The 12,103-nt window shown below is 38.3% G+C and overlaps 1 protein-coding gene across 2 annotated transcripts in view; it reads right to left on the bottom strand.

Annotated features, from left to right (window-relative positions):
• Positions 1–12,103, bottom strand: part of OLAH (oleoyl-ACP hydrolase) — a 53,378-nt gene that overhangs the window by 13,761 nt on the left and 27,514 nt on the right. For both annotated transcript variants that reach the window (XM_074192912.1, XM_074192911.1), the window contains exons 2-3: positions 8,919–9,077; positions 6,884–7,014 (exon numbers count right to left, since the gene is read on the bottom strand). In XM_074192912.1, coding sequence (XP_074049013.1) covers positions 6,884–7,014; positions 8,919–8,950 — 163 coding nt within the window. In that variant the 5' untranslated portion in view covers positions 8,951–9,077. The remainder of the gene's footprint in view (positions 1–6,883; positions 7,015–8,918; positions 9,078–12,103) is intronic.

Here is a 12,103-nt window from a genome sequence, read left to right as displayed (position 1 = left end):
CCCTCAGTGTCCTCAGATATCTTTAGGACTTAAAGTTGTAAATAAGGTGCCCATCAGTATTGCAAGAAGTTCCTGATTAGAAGCTCTCTACACTGATGAAATCATGTAGCAAGTAAATGCATGCATGTGCACACACATGTGTTATGTTGCACATTTATAGAACATCAGCTTGTTGAGGGCAGGAATGATTTCACTTTTGTCTTTGTATCCCTAGTATTTAGCCCATTGCATGCATGCATGTATATATATATATATATATATATATATATATATATGGCACATGGGGTGTTCAGGGAGGATTAACCCCTGTGCTTCATTCCTATGAAGGCTTGCTAAGACCTGTCAAGGCTGATGATCATCTTCCTTTGGTACTCAATTATCAACTGTGGTTCCAAGAAACTACAATAGGCACAGAGGCTATACCATGGTGAATCATCTCATCAGGAGGACTAATCCAAGTCGAGGAGGGTAACTGTTAGTGAATATTCCTAGGCAGAATAGGAGGAGAACAATTTATTCCAATGTTCCAATGTCCCAATGACTACAAAAGGTCAAGACTTGAGAAGTGCTTAGAATTTGGTCAAGCACAGGAGATGCCAAAGGCATCCCCTGTCTCTTGGCCATGCCAGTCATGTTAGTCTTTTGTCCTGCCAATGGACTACAATGATTCAGAAAGAGAGAGATTGATGATTTTGTTCGGTTCTGTCTCACTTAAATCCATGTCATTGGTGATCTTCAACAAATTAAGGATAAACAACAATATGTGTCCAGAGTTGTAGGTTTATGTATACACACACACACACACACACACACACACACACACACACGCATATGCATATAAAAATATATGTATTTGGCAAATTATATATATGTATATATATATATATATATATATATATATATATATATAATGTTCTTATTGACAAGTAACACTATTTCTTATTGCAAATGAGCACAGGAAATAATGGAAAGTTCCAGGTAAACTAAAACTCACTTGTTTCTAAATGTTTAATGTTTAAATAATTTCAGTCATGTTTTTAAATTCACGTTTTTCTAACATTTAGATGTAAGGACTTAATAAAGAAAGGAAGAAAAGTCAAGTGTTTTTTTTTAAATCACCTAATTTTTATTAAATGTACTTTCCTTCACGGAGGAAGAATCATTAAATAAAAGAAATTATAGAACTGACTAGAAAATAACAAAACAGCTCTTTAGTGATAAGAGAACTTAGTAGTTCACCCTTCTGTAATGATCACTAGTAACTTCTGAAGGCACTGCAGGTGAATTAAGACCTATCCAGGAAAAACTGGCCATGCCTTGCATCTCAGTTCTCTCAAGGGCGTTTACTGATTGGGGCCCTCTAAGGGGGTCTTGTGCTTTCCCAATATTAATGACCTCAATTCAGTTAGTTGATTTGTTTTCTTCTTTAAAACTTTTGGAAAATACTTGGTGCCACATTTTTCCTTTCAAAGGGGTTCCTTTGAATGTGAAACATTTTTCTGTTCTGACATAATCTGCTAACAATTAGAATAGCAACTACTTCAATTGGTAATGATGAGGGTTCCAATTAATGAGCCCCTTCCTGCTCTGAGTATCCTTTCCTGAATCCTAGTTAAGTTCAGGATTCTCTCTAAGACTTAATTCTTATTTCAGCTTCATGCCCAAGGTCTTTTTGTCTTCAGTTTGTTATCAGTATCTCTTGCTTGAGTTTTTTTTTTTTTTTTTAGGATTTTGCAAGGCGAATGGGGTTAAGTGGCTTGCCCAAGGCCATACAGCTAGGTAATTAGTAAGTGTCTGAGGTCAGATTTGAACCCAGGTACTCCTGACTCCAGGGTCAGTGCTTTATCCACTATGCCACCTTAGCCGCCCCTTAAGGTTATCTTTAACCTTAAGCCAGGGTCTATCTAGAGACTTTATGGCTTACTATCAGCTCCTGGGGTCTACTTTGATATTCCAAAGTCTTTTTCACTAACATGTTTTACACCTCAGTTAGAAGGACTGCCCCTTCTATCTACTCCTTGGTGGCTCCAACTTCTGATATCCAGAGCCATTTCAAACAAAACTATCTATGAGATAATTTTTCTCTTTTCCTTCTTTTCTCCCTATATAAACAAGAATCTATAAAATCTCTCTTTGCTAGAGTATCTTCCAACTCTTACCCACTATGCCAGTACAATGCCCACTAAAATGACACCTTGCCTGGGAGAGAGAGTCCCAAATCTTGTGAATTTTTTCCTCATACTTCTAGGAAATGGCCAAATCTCAATATTATGGAGGTGCAAACCCCAACAGTAATATTTCAGAAAACGAAGTAAAAAAAATTCTTCCTTCCTAAATATGTGTGTATATATATAAATTCCACCAACAGTACTTAGTTTCTCAATTTTTCCACATCCTCTCCATTCCTTGTCCTTCTCCTTTTCTGTCCAAACCTATAGGTGTGAGTATTGTTTTAATTTGCATTTCCCCAATCAACAGTAATTTAGAATACTTTTTTCATATGGGTATAGCTTTGATTATTTCATCTGAAAACTGTCTTTATACTTTTTGATTATTTGTCAATTGAGAAATGCTCTTATTTTCATAAATTTTTCATAAATTTGACACATATAAAGTTTTGTTTTGTGTTGTTTTATTTTTAGGTTTTTGCAAGGCAAACAGGGTTAAGTGGCTTGCCCAAGGCCACACAGCTAGGTAATTATTAGGTAATTATTAAGTGTCTGAGACAGGATTTGAACACAGGTACTCCTGACTCCAGGGCCGGTGCTTTATCCACTATGCCACCTAGCCACCTGATATAAAGTTTTTATCAAAGAAACTTGCTTCAAAAATTTTTTCACAATGATTGCTAACTGAATTTCCTTCTATCCCATTTCCCCTGTTTATTTTATTCTCTTTCTCCTTTCATCATATCCCTCTTCAAAAATATTTTGGTTCTGACTATTCCCCAATTCACCCTTTCTTCTCTGAATACCCTTCTTTCTCCTATTCCCTTCCTCTCCTACTTTCCTATGCTGATAAAAATTTCTATACCCAATTGAGTATGCATATTTTTTTCCTCTTTGAGCTAATTCTAATGAGAGTAAGGTTTCAACATTTCCCATAACCTCCATCTTCCTCTATACAAGAAAGAGGCTCTTGCCTCTTTTATGTGAGATAATTTGCCCCATTCAATCTCTCCTTTTCCCTTTCCTCCCAGGATATCTTTTTTTTCTCATCTGGCTATTCTGTTTTTTTTTGGGGGGGGTGCTTCCTTTACCAAGATGTTGACCCTTTTTTCATGATTTTCTTGCATCATTCTCAGTTCCTTTCCCATTTTTTCATCTACCTCTCTTACTGGATTTTTTTTTTAAGATTTTGCAAGGCAAATGGGGTTAAGTGGCTTGCCCAAGGCCACACAGCTAGGTAATTATTAAGTGTCTGATACTGGATTTGAACCCAGGTCCTCCTGACTCCAGGGCCAGTGCTTTATCCACTGCGCCACCTAGCCGCCCCTCTTACTGGATTTTTAAAATTCTTTAAAATTCTTTTTTGAACTCATCCATGGCCTGAGACCAATTCATGATTTTTTTTTTTTGAGTTTTAGAGTAGGAGTTTTGACTTAGTTGGCTCTTCTTTCTCTCTGTTTATCCAAATTGCTCCACATAATGTCTTTAAGTTAGGAACCTGTAAGTTTTTAGTTCTTTCAAGTCGATATGATCCTTTTTTGTTGTTGCTGTTTTTACAAGGTAATGGGGATAAGTAACTTGCCCAAGGTCACAGCTAGATAATTATTGAGTGGCTGAGGTCACATTTGAACTCAGGTCCTCCTGACTCCAGGGCCAAGCTAGATTCTTAAGGAGAGGTGTGTTTACTCCTCTCCTGACCAGTGATCTTTTCTATCTTGGAATTGTGATGAGGGTTCTTGGCCTAATGTGCTCTGTTGTGCTAGTGTTCCTCCTCACACTGGGACCAAGACCCAGGACTGTGACCCAGATCCAAGGATGAGCAAAGCAATGGAATCCCAGTGCCAGCAAAGAGATCCTGGTCATTCTCTTCTGACCAGCTGTTCAGCCCCCTTACAGTCTGTGGACTGAGAGCTCCGGGAGCAGCTGTTGATGCTGCTACTGATTCACTGACCCCCAAAGCCTGTTCCTGGTTTGCTGGGACTCTTCGGAATCTGTGCTGGTGTGACCGGGGTTGGACTGCTCCACTCTCATCTGGGAACAACATATCTTTCCTGCCAGTCTTCTAGAGTGTCTTGGGCTGCAAGATATCCTTTTGTGGGTTCTGCCATTCCAGGCATTGTTTTATGACATTATTTAAAGGTTTTTGGAGGGGTTTTCGGGGAGAGTTTAGGTGAGTCTCTGCCTTCTCTCTGCTCTGTTTTCAATCTCTAAAATAAGTCTACTTGATCTTCCTTCTACTTTCTCTTGAAAGTCAGAGTTTCAAAATCACCTGATCTCTGATATTTAAGTGAAACAAATGTTTTGATTAAATAAAACAAATATTAAGTATAGAAAGAAAGGACCTTACACCCCTTTCCTTCTTGCTCTCCCAGACCTTTTGCAGTTTGGCATTTGCCTCCACCACTTTGCTGAAGGCACTGTAAAATGTCACCCCTGAACTCCTTATTGCCAAATCCTATGACTGTTAGTTCTCATCTTCCCTGACCTACATACTGAACTGGATGAAATCCCCCCACATCTGTGCTGTGTTTGGACTCAAATTCTGTTCCACCCCCAGATCACTAATGCAGACTCTGGCAAGTTCCTTGTCAAATAAAGTTGCCAAACTAAGATGCCCTCTGAGGCAGATTAAGCTCTAAATAAAGGCCTTTATTGCCTTGGAACTGAGGCCTAGGACTGTGACCTAGATTCAAGTATGGGCAAAGCAACAGTGTCTTGCCCCCATGCCAACAGAGAGACCCCTCTAATTTCCTAATGACTTCATAGCCTAGAGAAACAGCCAGGAAGACATGGATTCAGATTCACATTGGATACAAATTGGCTGACCTTAGATCTCTCAGCATTCAAGGCAGATCCTGTTACAGGGAGGTTTCCCCAACAGCATTTCCAATATCAAAGAATTACAGTTCTTAGTCCCCATGCTGTCCCTATGATGAAACAATAGATGAGCCTAAACACATTCTTCTCCCTGAACTATTCTCCTTTCTTTTTCTTGTTCCTTCCTCCTTTTTCACCCCCTAACCAAGGCATTGTCCTTGACCTTATTTCTTTTTATCTCTCCACACACACACACACACACACACACACACTCCTTTGAAAATCTCATTGACTCTTCTAGCTTCCAAAATCACCAGATGAGAACAAAGTCTAGTTCTGACCTCGGCTTTGAGTTCAATGTCCACTTCTCCAACTGCATCAGGACATTTCCACATGTCTGTCCCTTGGCACTGACCTCAAAATGTAATAATAATTTTAGTCTTTGAAATCCCTGCTTTCTCCTAGGATGTCCCTCTTATTGGACTAGTTACCAAGTCACATTGGTTTTCTTTCCATTCATCCTGCAATGCAACCTCTTCACTGACACTTTCTCAAACTCTCAATTCTCCCTGGCCTTTTATCTCCTGAATAGTCACAAATCACTTTGATGTTCACTTCTCCAATACACATAAAAAAGCCAGAACATTTAGAGTTAAAAGGGAAATTAGAGCTAAAATAATCCAATTTAATCCTTTTGCAGATAGTCAAACTGAGGCTCCCAGATTGGTAAGGGACTTGTCCAAGGTCCCGAAGAGAAGAAGTAATAAAGTTGGAATTTAAACCGAGCTCAAGGCAGTAAGGTGATGCAGTGGATAGAGTATGAGGCCTGGAGTCAAGAAGGCTCCTCTTTCTGAAATAAAATCCAGCTTCATATATTTATTACCTATGTGAGTCTAGAGGGGGTAGTGGGGCCAATGACTTTGCAAGGCACTACCCCACTTAAATCCATTTCAGTTGCAAGTCAAAATATCATCCTCTGATGTCACTGCTCCTTTTTGAGAATGAAGGATGGAGAACAAAAATCTGGACAAGTCATTTCATCTGATTTCCTTCAGTTTCCTCATCCGAGGAAAGAGAAATGAGCTGGAGAAGGAAATGGCAAACCACTCTAGTATCTCTGCCAAGAAAACCCCATACAACTGAACAACAGAAATTCTGACCTCAAATCCTTTGGTTCTTCCCAGAACACTAATCTGTCTCAACATTTATTAAATATTTCTTTTTAAAATTAGTTATCAGTGTAGGTTTCTTAACTTCCTGCTAGACTATAAGCTCTAGGAGGACAGGATGTCTTATCTGCATTTTTTTTTCAGCACCTAGCATAATCTCTGACAGAACTAGGAAACTTCATCAGAAGGAAGGAGAGAAAATAGAAATTTCACAATTTGACCTCCATTTTGAGGGAATGCCCAGGTCAGCCACCTTTCATTCCTCTCCCACCTCGCACTGGATGACTCTGCTGAACTTCATGGCAATAGATCCTTTTCACCTGGGTAGAACCTCCCAGCCCAGAATCTTCCAGTTCCCATTGATGAGTTCTTTCTGGAAGAAGGTACTTCTATTTTGAGGAAGCAAGTTCACCAGGAGTCAGAAACTGTGCTGAGCACTTGAAGAGTGCTTATTGACTTAACAACTGAGAGGGAGAAATCATCTAACAGAGAGGAGGATTTTTGTCATCTTTCCCATTAGTATTCTGCCTGCTAGCAGTATTATAAACCACAGGTGTTCCCATGAACTATTTGTGCTGGAACCGTGAGAGAGCATTCCGAGCTGGTATTGGGCTGATCGGTCACAGTTGGATACACCATCTTCTTTGTCATTGGTCTTCTTTGATAATGAAGGACAAAAACCAACCAAGCAACCATAAACCACTGATAATCCAATGATAAATTACTAACCTTCTATTGAATGAGGAAAAGTTTTGCCCCATTTGGCAAAATGGTTAGATCCACCTCCTGCCCAGGGGAAGCAAATCAACTTAAAAGCTGAGCCAGGGTATCTGTATAAGCAATTCACAACATTTGCTCTCCTAGGGGAGATTATTAAAATACATTAATTAGTGAAGAATTCTCTAGCCACCCTAACCCAGCTACTATTCCCCACAGAAGTGAGTTCTGCCCCATTTCCTGTTTACATCAGCACTTGTTCCTCAGACCTAGAATACTGTCCCTTGACTCCCACCTCATCTTTTCAGACTCCCTACTTTCTTTTAAAGTTTAGTGCAGAGGACTCCTCATCTTACAGAAGGCCATTTCTGATTCCCCCAGCTGCTAGTGCCTCCCCCCAAATTACTGCACATTTATTCTGAATTTACTTATGCTGCAAACTCTCAAAAGGCAAATATTAGTTCAGACTAACTGGTGTCATAATGTACAATATACTGGTCCTGGAGTCAGGAAAATCTGAGCTTAAGTTAGGCCTCAGATACTTTTTTTTTTTGGTTTTTTTTTTGTAAGGCACACGGGGTTAAGTGGCTTGCCCAAGGCCACACAGCTAGGTAATTATTAAGTGTCTAAGACTGCATTTGAACCCAGGTACTCCTGACTCCAGGGCCGGTGCTTTATCCACCACGCCACCTAGCCGCCCCTCAGATACTTATTAGCTGTGTAACCCTGGGCAAGTCATTTCATCTGTGTCTCCCTCAGTTTCCTCATTTGTAAAATAATTACGGCTTCTTAGGGGTTTTGTAAGGAACAAAGGAGACATTTGTAAACTGGTGAAGAGAGTGTCTGGCACCATGGTGAGTGCTTTGGAAATGTTAGTTATGACTATTATGCTTTTTGATTATTGCTTATTGAATAACACTAAATAAAAAATCATCATTATGATTTCAAGCTTTCTTTTTAAAACAGAGGGTATCCTTAGGCATCCTCCACATCTTTCCCTCCCAAAAATTAATTTGAGAGTAATGAATGAGTCAGACAAATATAAATTTTAAAGTCTGTCTTTAAATCATATTTCCAAATTTAAAAAACAGTGAAGAATATTAGACTGGAATTCAGTAGAGAGTTGAGTTGACATCTGCCGCTAACATCTACTAGTTAATTGTGTCATGATGATCAAAGCGTTTTACACCAATTTGCCTCAGTTTATTAATCTATAACATGGGAATAGTGCCTGCAACCTCTACCTCATGGTTGTTGAAAGGTAGGGGAAGTTGTAGTTATTAAGTTATTGTTTTCTTATTTTCTCTTAATTCTGAATGAACTAAAATGGGGTTTTTCCCAGTTGGATTCCAGTTGGATCTATATCAAAGTTGAACACAAATGACTAAACTAAATATCTGAGTTTTCTGAAGAGTGGCCTTTAGACCATGGAATAAAATTCCTAGAAAAGGGTAAAACAACATATTGTTGTTATCATGTCTGACTCTTTGTGACCTCATTTGGGGTTTTCTTGCTAAAGCTACTGAACAATTTGCCATTTTCTTCTCCAGCCCATTCTCCCAGGGTCACACTAGTAAGTTTCTGAGGCCACTTTGAACTCATCAGGAAGAAATTTCCTGATTACAAACCCAGTGCTCTATCCACTGTGCCTCCTAGTCGACCCTCCTTACACAGAGCAGGGTCTTATTAAATGCTTGTATTGGGTTAAATTGGATTAGATTAAATATATTGAATCTTACCCTTGTCCTAGTTTCTCTGTTGAGCACCTTTATCATCTTTGTTGAATAATTTATTTTCAGAATGAATTCAATTGCTAACATTACACCTAAAGCAAACATACATTTCAGTTCATTTGTTAATACTTTTGAGCTGCTCCACCTGACTGCCTGGCACAGAAAGCTGTGCTGAGATATTTAGATCTGTCATCATCACTTAGAAGAAACAGTGCCCTTGAAGTAACTGGGAGGAAAGGCTTTGTTACATCAAAAGAAAAGAAAAAAGAATAGTATTGTGTACAAGGAGATCTTCATTCAGAATGGTGACCTACCCCATTTCCTCAACTACTTCATTGCTTGCCATGCTGTGCAGAATTGAAGGTCAGGGCAATCCTATTTTATACAGCAAACAACACTCTTGGTCTCTCTTTTTTTGAGGTCTACGGAAGAGATGGAACAATGTTCTGGATATTCTTAGCACGACTCAACACCTACAAAAACAATAAGTAGATTAGAAACACATTAAAAATATCTTTTTCATAGCTATCTTCTGTTTTGAGATCAACTCATTTCCAATTACATCCCCTTGACCTAGCCTAGAGAGCTAGCTCCTGTAGCAAAAAATTAAAGATGGCATTTCAGAAAAACTAACATAACCACAAATACATGTAATGTTTCTCACCCACAGTCCTCTACCTTTTTCTGTCCTCCTCTCTTCTTCAGAGCCAAACTTGAATGTAATAATTATACAATATTCAGTTTCTTTTTGTTGTTGATATGTTTATCTTCCATTCATATTCTTTGAGTCTTTGTGTATATAGTTTTCCTGGTTCTGTTTAACACTGGTCTGCATCAATTCAGATAAGTCTTCTCCCTTCCCCCTTCTCTAACTACTAGCCTCCTGATGCCACTAATTTGCCCAAGTAAGGCAAATGTATAAATCCTCCCATTCCGGAAGCTACATTTCTCACACATACCATTGTATCTGTTGATTTTTAATGTTACTATGTGACCAAAAATTCTAGATGTGTGTATGAAGGAAGGAAAATGTAAAACTTTCCAAATCAAGCACCTAAACTCCTTTGTAATCAACCTGGAAAATTCTCAACTGCTCAAATGGAACAGGAAGAAACCAGGATCCTAGATGATAAATATTCCAATCCAAACATATATACTTTTAGGGTCTCAATTTTCTACTTCATAGTAAAATGTATTATAGACTGTTACTTGGTAGAAAATTAATAAAAACAATTTTTAAAGATCTTACATTCTTTATTCCTGACCATTATAAAGCCTTTTAAGAAAAACAGAGGGCCAACCTTGATGTCTGAATGATCTGAATTCAAATTCCATCTCTGACATGTCCATGTCAGAGTAACCCAACCAACCTCTCAGAGCCCCATCTCTCCATAAGCAGTAAATAAGTTGCTGATTTGCCTTTATACTGGGAATTCCTTTTGCTTAGTAAAATCAAAGGTTTGGTTTCCTCCCCAGCTCTTTCCCTTCCAAAAAAGTCATCATACAAAAAAAAGGGAAAATGATCAATATTGGAGGGGATTTGGGAAAACTGGACACTAAAACATTGTTGATAGAGCTGTGAACTGATCCAGCCTTTCCGGAGAGCAATTTGGAACTACATCCAAAGGGCAATATAACCGGGCAACCCTTTGTTCCAACTACTACTATGTCTGCATCTCAAAGAGATCACAAAAAAATGGGAAAAGGCCCACATGTATAAAAATAATTACAGCAATTCTTTCTGTAGTGTCAAAACATTAGAAATTGAGGAAATGTCCATCAATTGAGGAATGGCTGAACAAACTGTGGTATATGACTAATATGGGTTTTTTCCCAGTTGGATTCCAGTTGGATCTATATCAAAGTTGAACACAAATTACTAAACTAAATATCTGAATTTTCTGAAGAGTGACCTTTAGACCATGGAATAAAATTCCTTGAAAAGGGTAAAACAACATATTGTTGTTATAATGCCTGATTCTTTGTGACATCATTTGGGGTTTTCTTGGTAAAGCTACTAGAACAATTTACCATAGAAATTGAGGAAATGTCCATAAGAAATCATGAATGACCAGATTTCAGAAAAGCCTGGAAAGACTTGCATGATACTGAGTGCAGTGAGCAGAACCAGAAGAACATTGTATGCATTAACAGCATCACTGTGGGATGATTAACTCTGGTGGACTTAGCTTCTCAGCAGTAAATTGAGCAAAGACAATTTTAAAAGATTTGTGATGGGAAATGCCATCCATATCCAGAGACAGAACTAGGGAGTATGGATACAGACCAAAGTATACTATTTTCAATTTTAAAAATTTGTTTTGTTTTATGCTTTTTTTCCCCTTTCATGTTTTTTCTCCTATTTTTTCTCATTCTTTTTTTCACAATGTGATTAGTATGGAAATATATTTAATATAGTAAAACATGTATAACCTATATTAGATTACTTACTGTCAGGGGAGGGGGTAGAGAAGGGAAGGAGAAAGAAAAATATGGAATTCAAAACCTTACCAGAAAATTATTGTTGAAAATTAGCTTGCATGTAGTTTAAAAAGTTTTTAAAAAGTCATCATAGTATTTCAGACTTAAAGGGAGAGTACTGGACCCTGTGCCATTCAAAATGATTTGTTTCTAGTTTCTTAATTTTCAAATTCACAGCAGTCAAATAAAAATATTATAGAGGATTAGAATGATATTGTGGATAGTGAAGTAGCCTCAGTCAGGAACATCTGCTTTTAAGTGTGGTCTTTTAGTCATACTTTGGCAAATCACTAAAATTTCCACAGATTCACTGCAACTTTTTAAGACTAAATTGAAAGGTAGTTGCCCAATCTGCACTTCTTTACATTATTTTAGGTTTGTCCCCCCTCCCCATACACATGCACACAAAAATAAATAACACAAACTGTTCTGAGACCAATAACTTTGTGCAACTCTGCTTCACTTAAATCTAATTTATGCACAAATCAAGAAATCATTCCTTATCATTTTACTATTTTTAACCTATCTCAAAGAGCTAAGGTAACAGGCAAGCAATGAAGTGGCACGTGTCGATACACTGGGAGCTGAAGTTGCAACCTTGCCAACTAAGCCATAGGGTCATCTGGTCACTGAAAGCAGTAGTAGAATATGGCAGTCCCCTGGGTGTCTGAGCAGACTTTTTTTTTAGTTTTTTTTTTTTTTTGCAAGGCAAATGGAATTAAGTGACTTGCCCAAGGCTGCACAGCTAGGTAATTATTAAGTGTCTGAAGCATGATTTGAACTCAGGTACTCCTGACTCCAGGGACAGTGCTCTATCCACTGAGCCACCTAGCCACCTCCTGAGTAGACTTTTAAGGAGATCATTGCTCACCTCCTGGTGTGAGGAAGAGGCTAGAAAAAGTGCCCTAAAAATTGTCTGCTTACCTAACTCTGGCCTGATTGCTATGGTGGGGGCAAATCATGCTCTGTGTACTCTGTGTTTTAACAACACATACAAAAAAATACAAAAACATCAAAG

Source organism: Macrotis lagotis, chromosome 7 (assembly GCF_037893015.1).
Source record: "Macrotis lagotis isolate mMagLag1 chromosome 7, bilby.v1.9.chrom.fasta, whole genome shotgun sequence".
Classification (NCBI taxonomy): domain Eukaryota; kingdom Metazoa; phylum Chordata; class Mammalia; order Peramelemorphia; family Peramelidae; genus Macrotis; species Macrotis lagotis.
The sequence above is the reverse complement of the archived record's forward strand: the minus strand, read 5'-3'. Positions and strand labels throughout refer to the sequence as shown.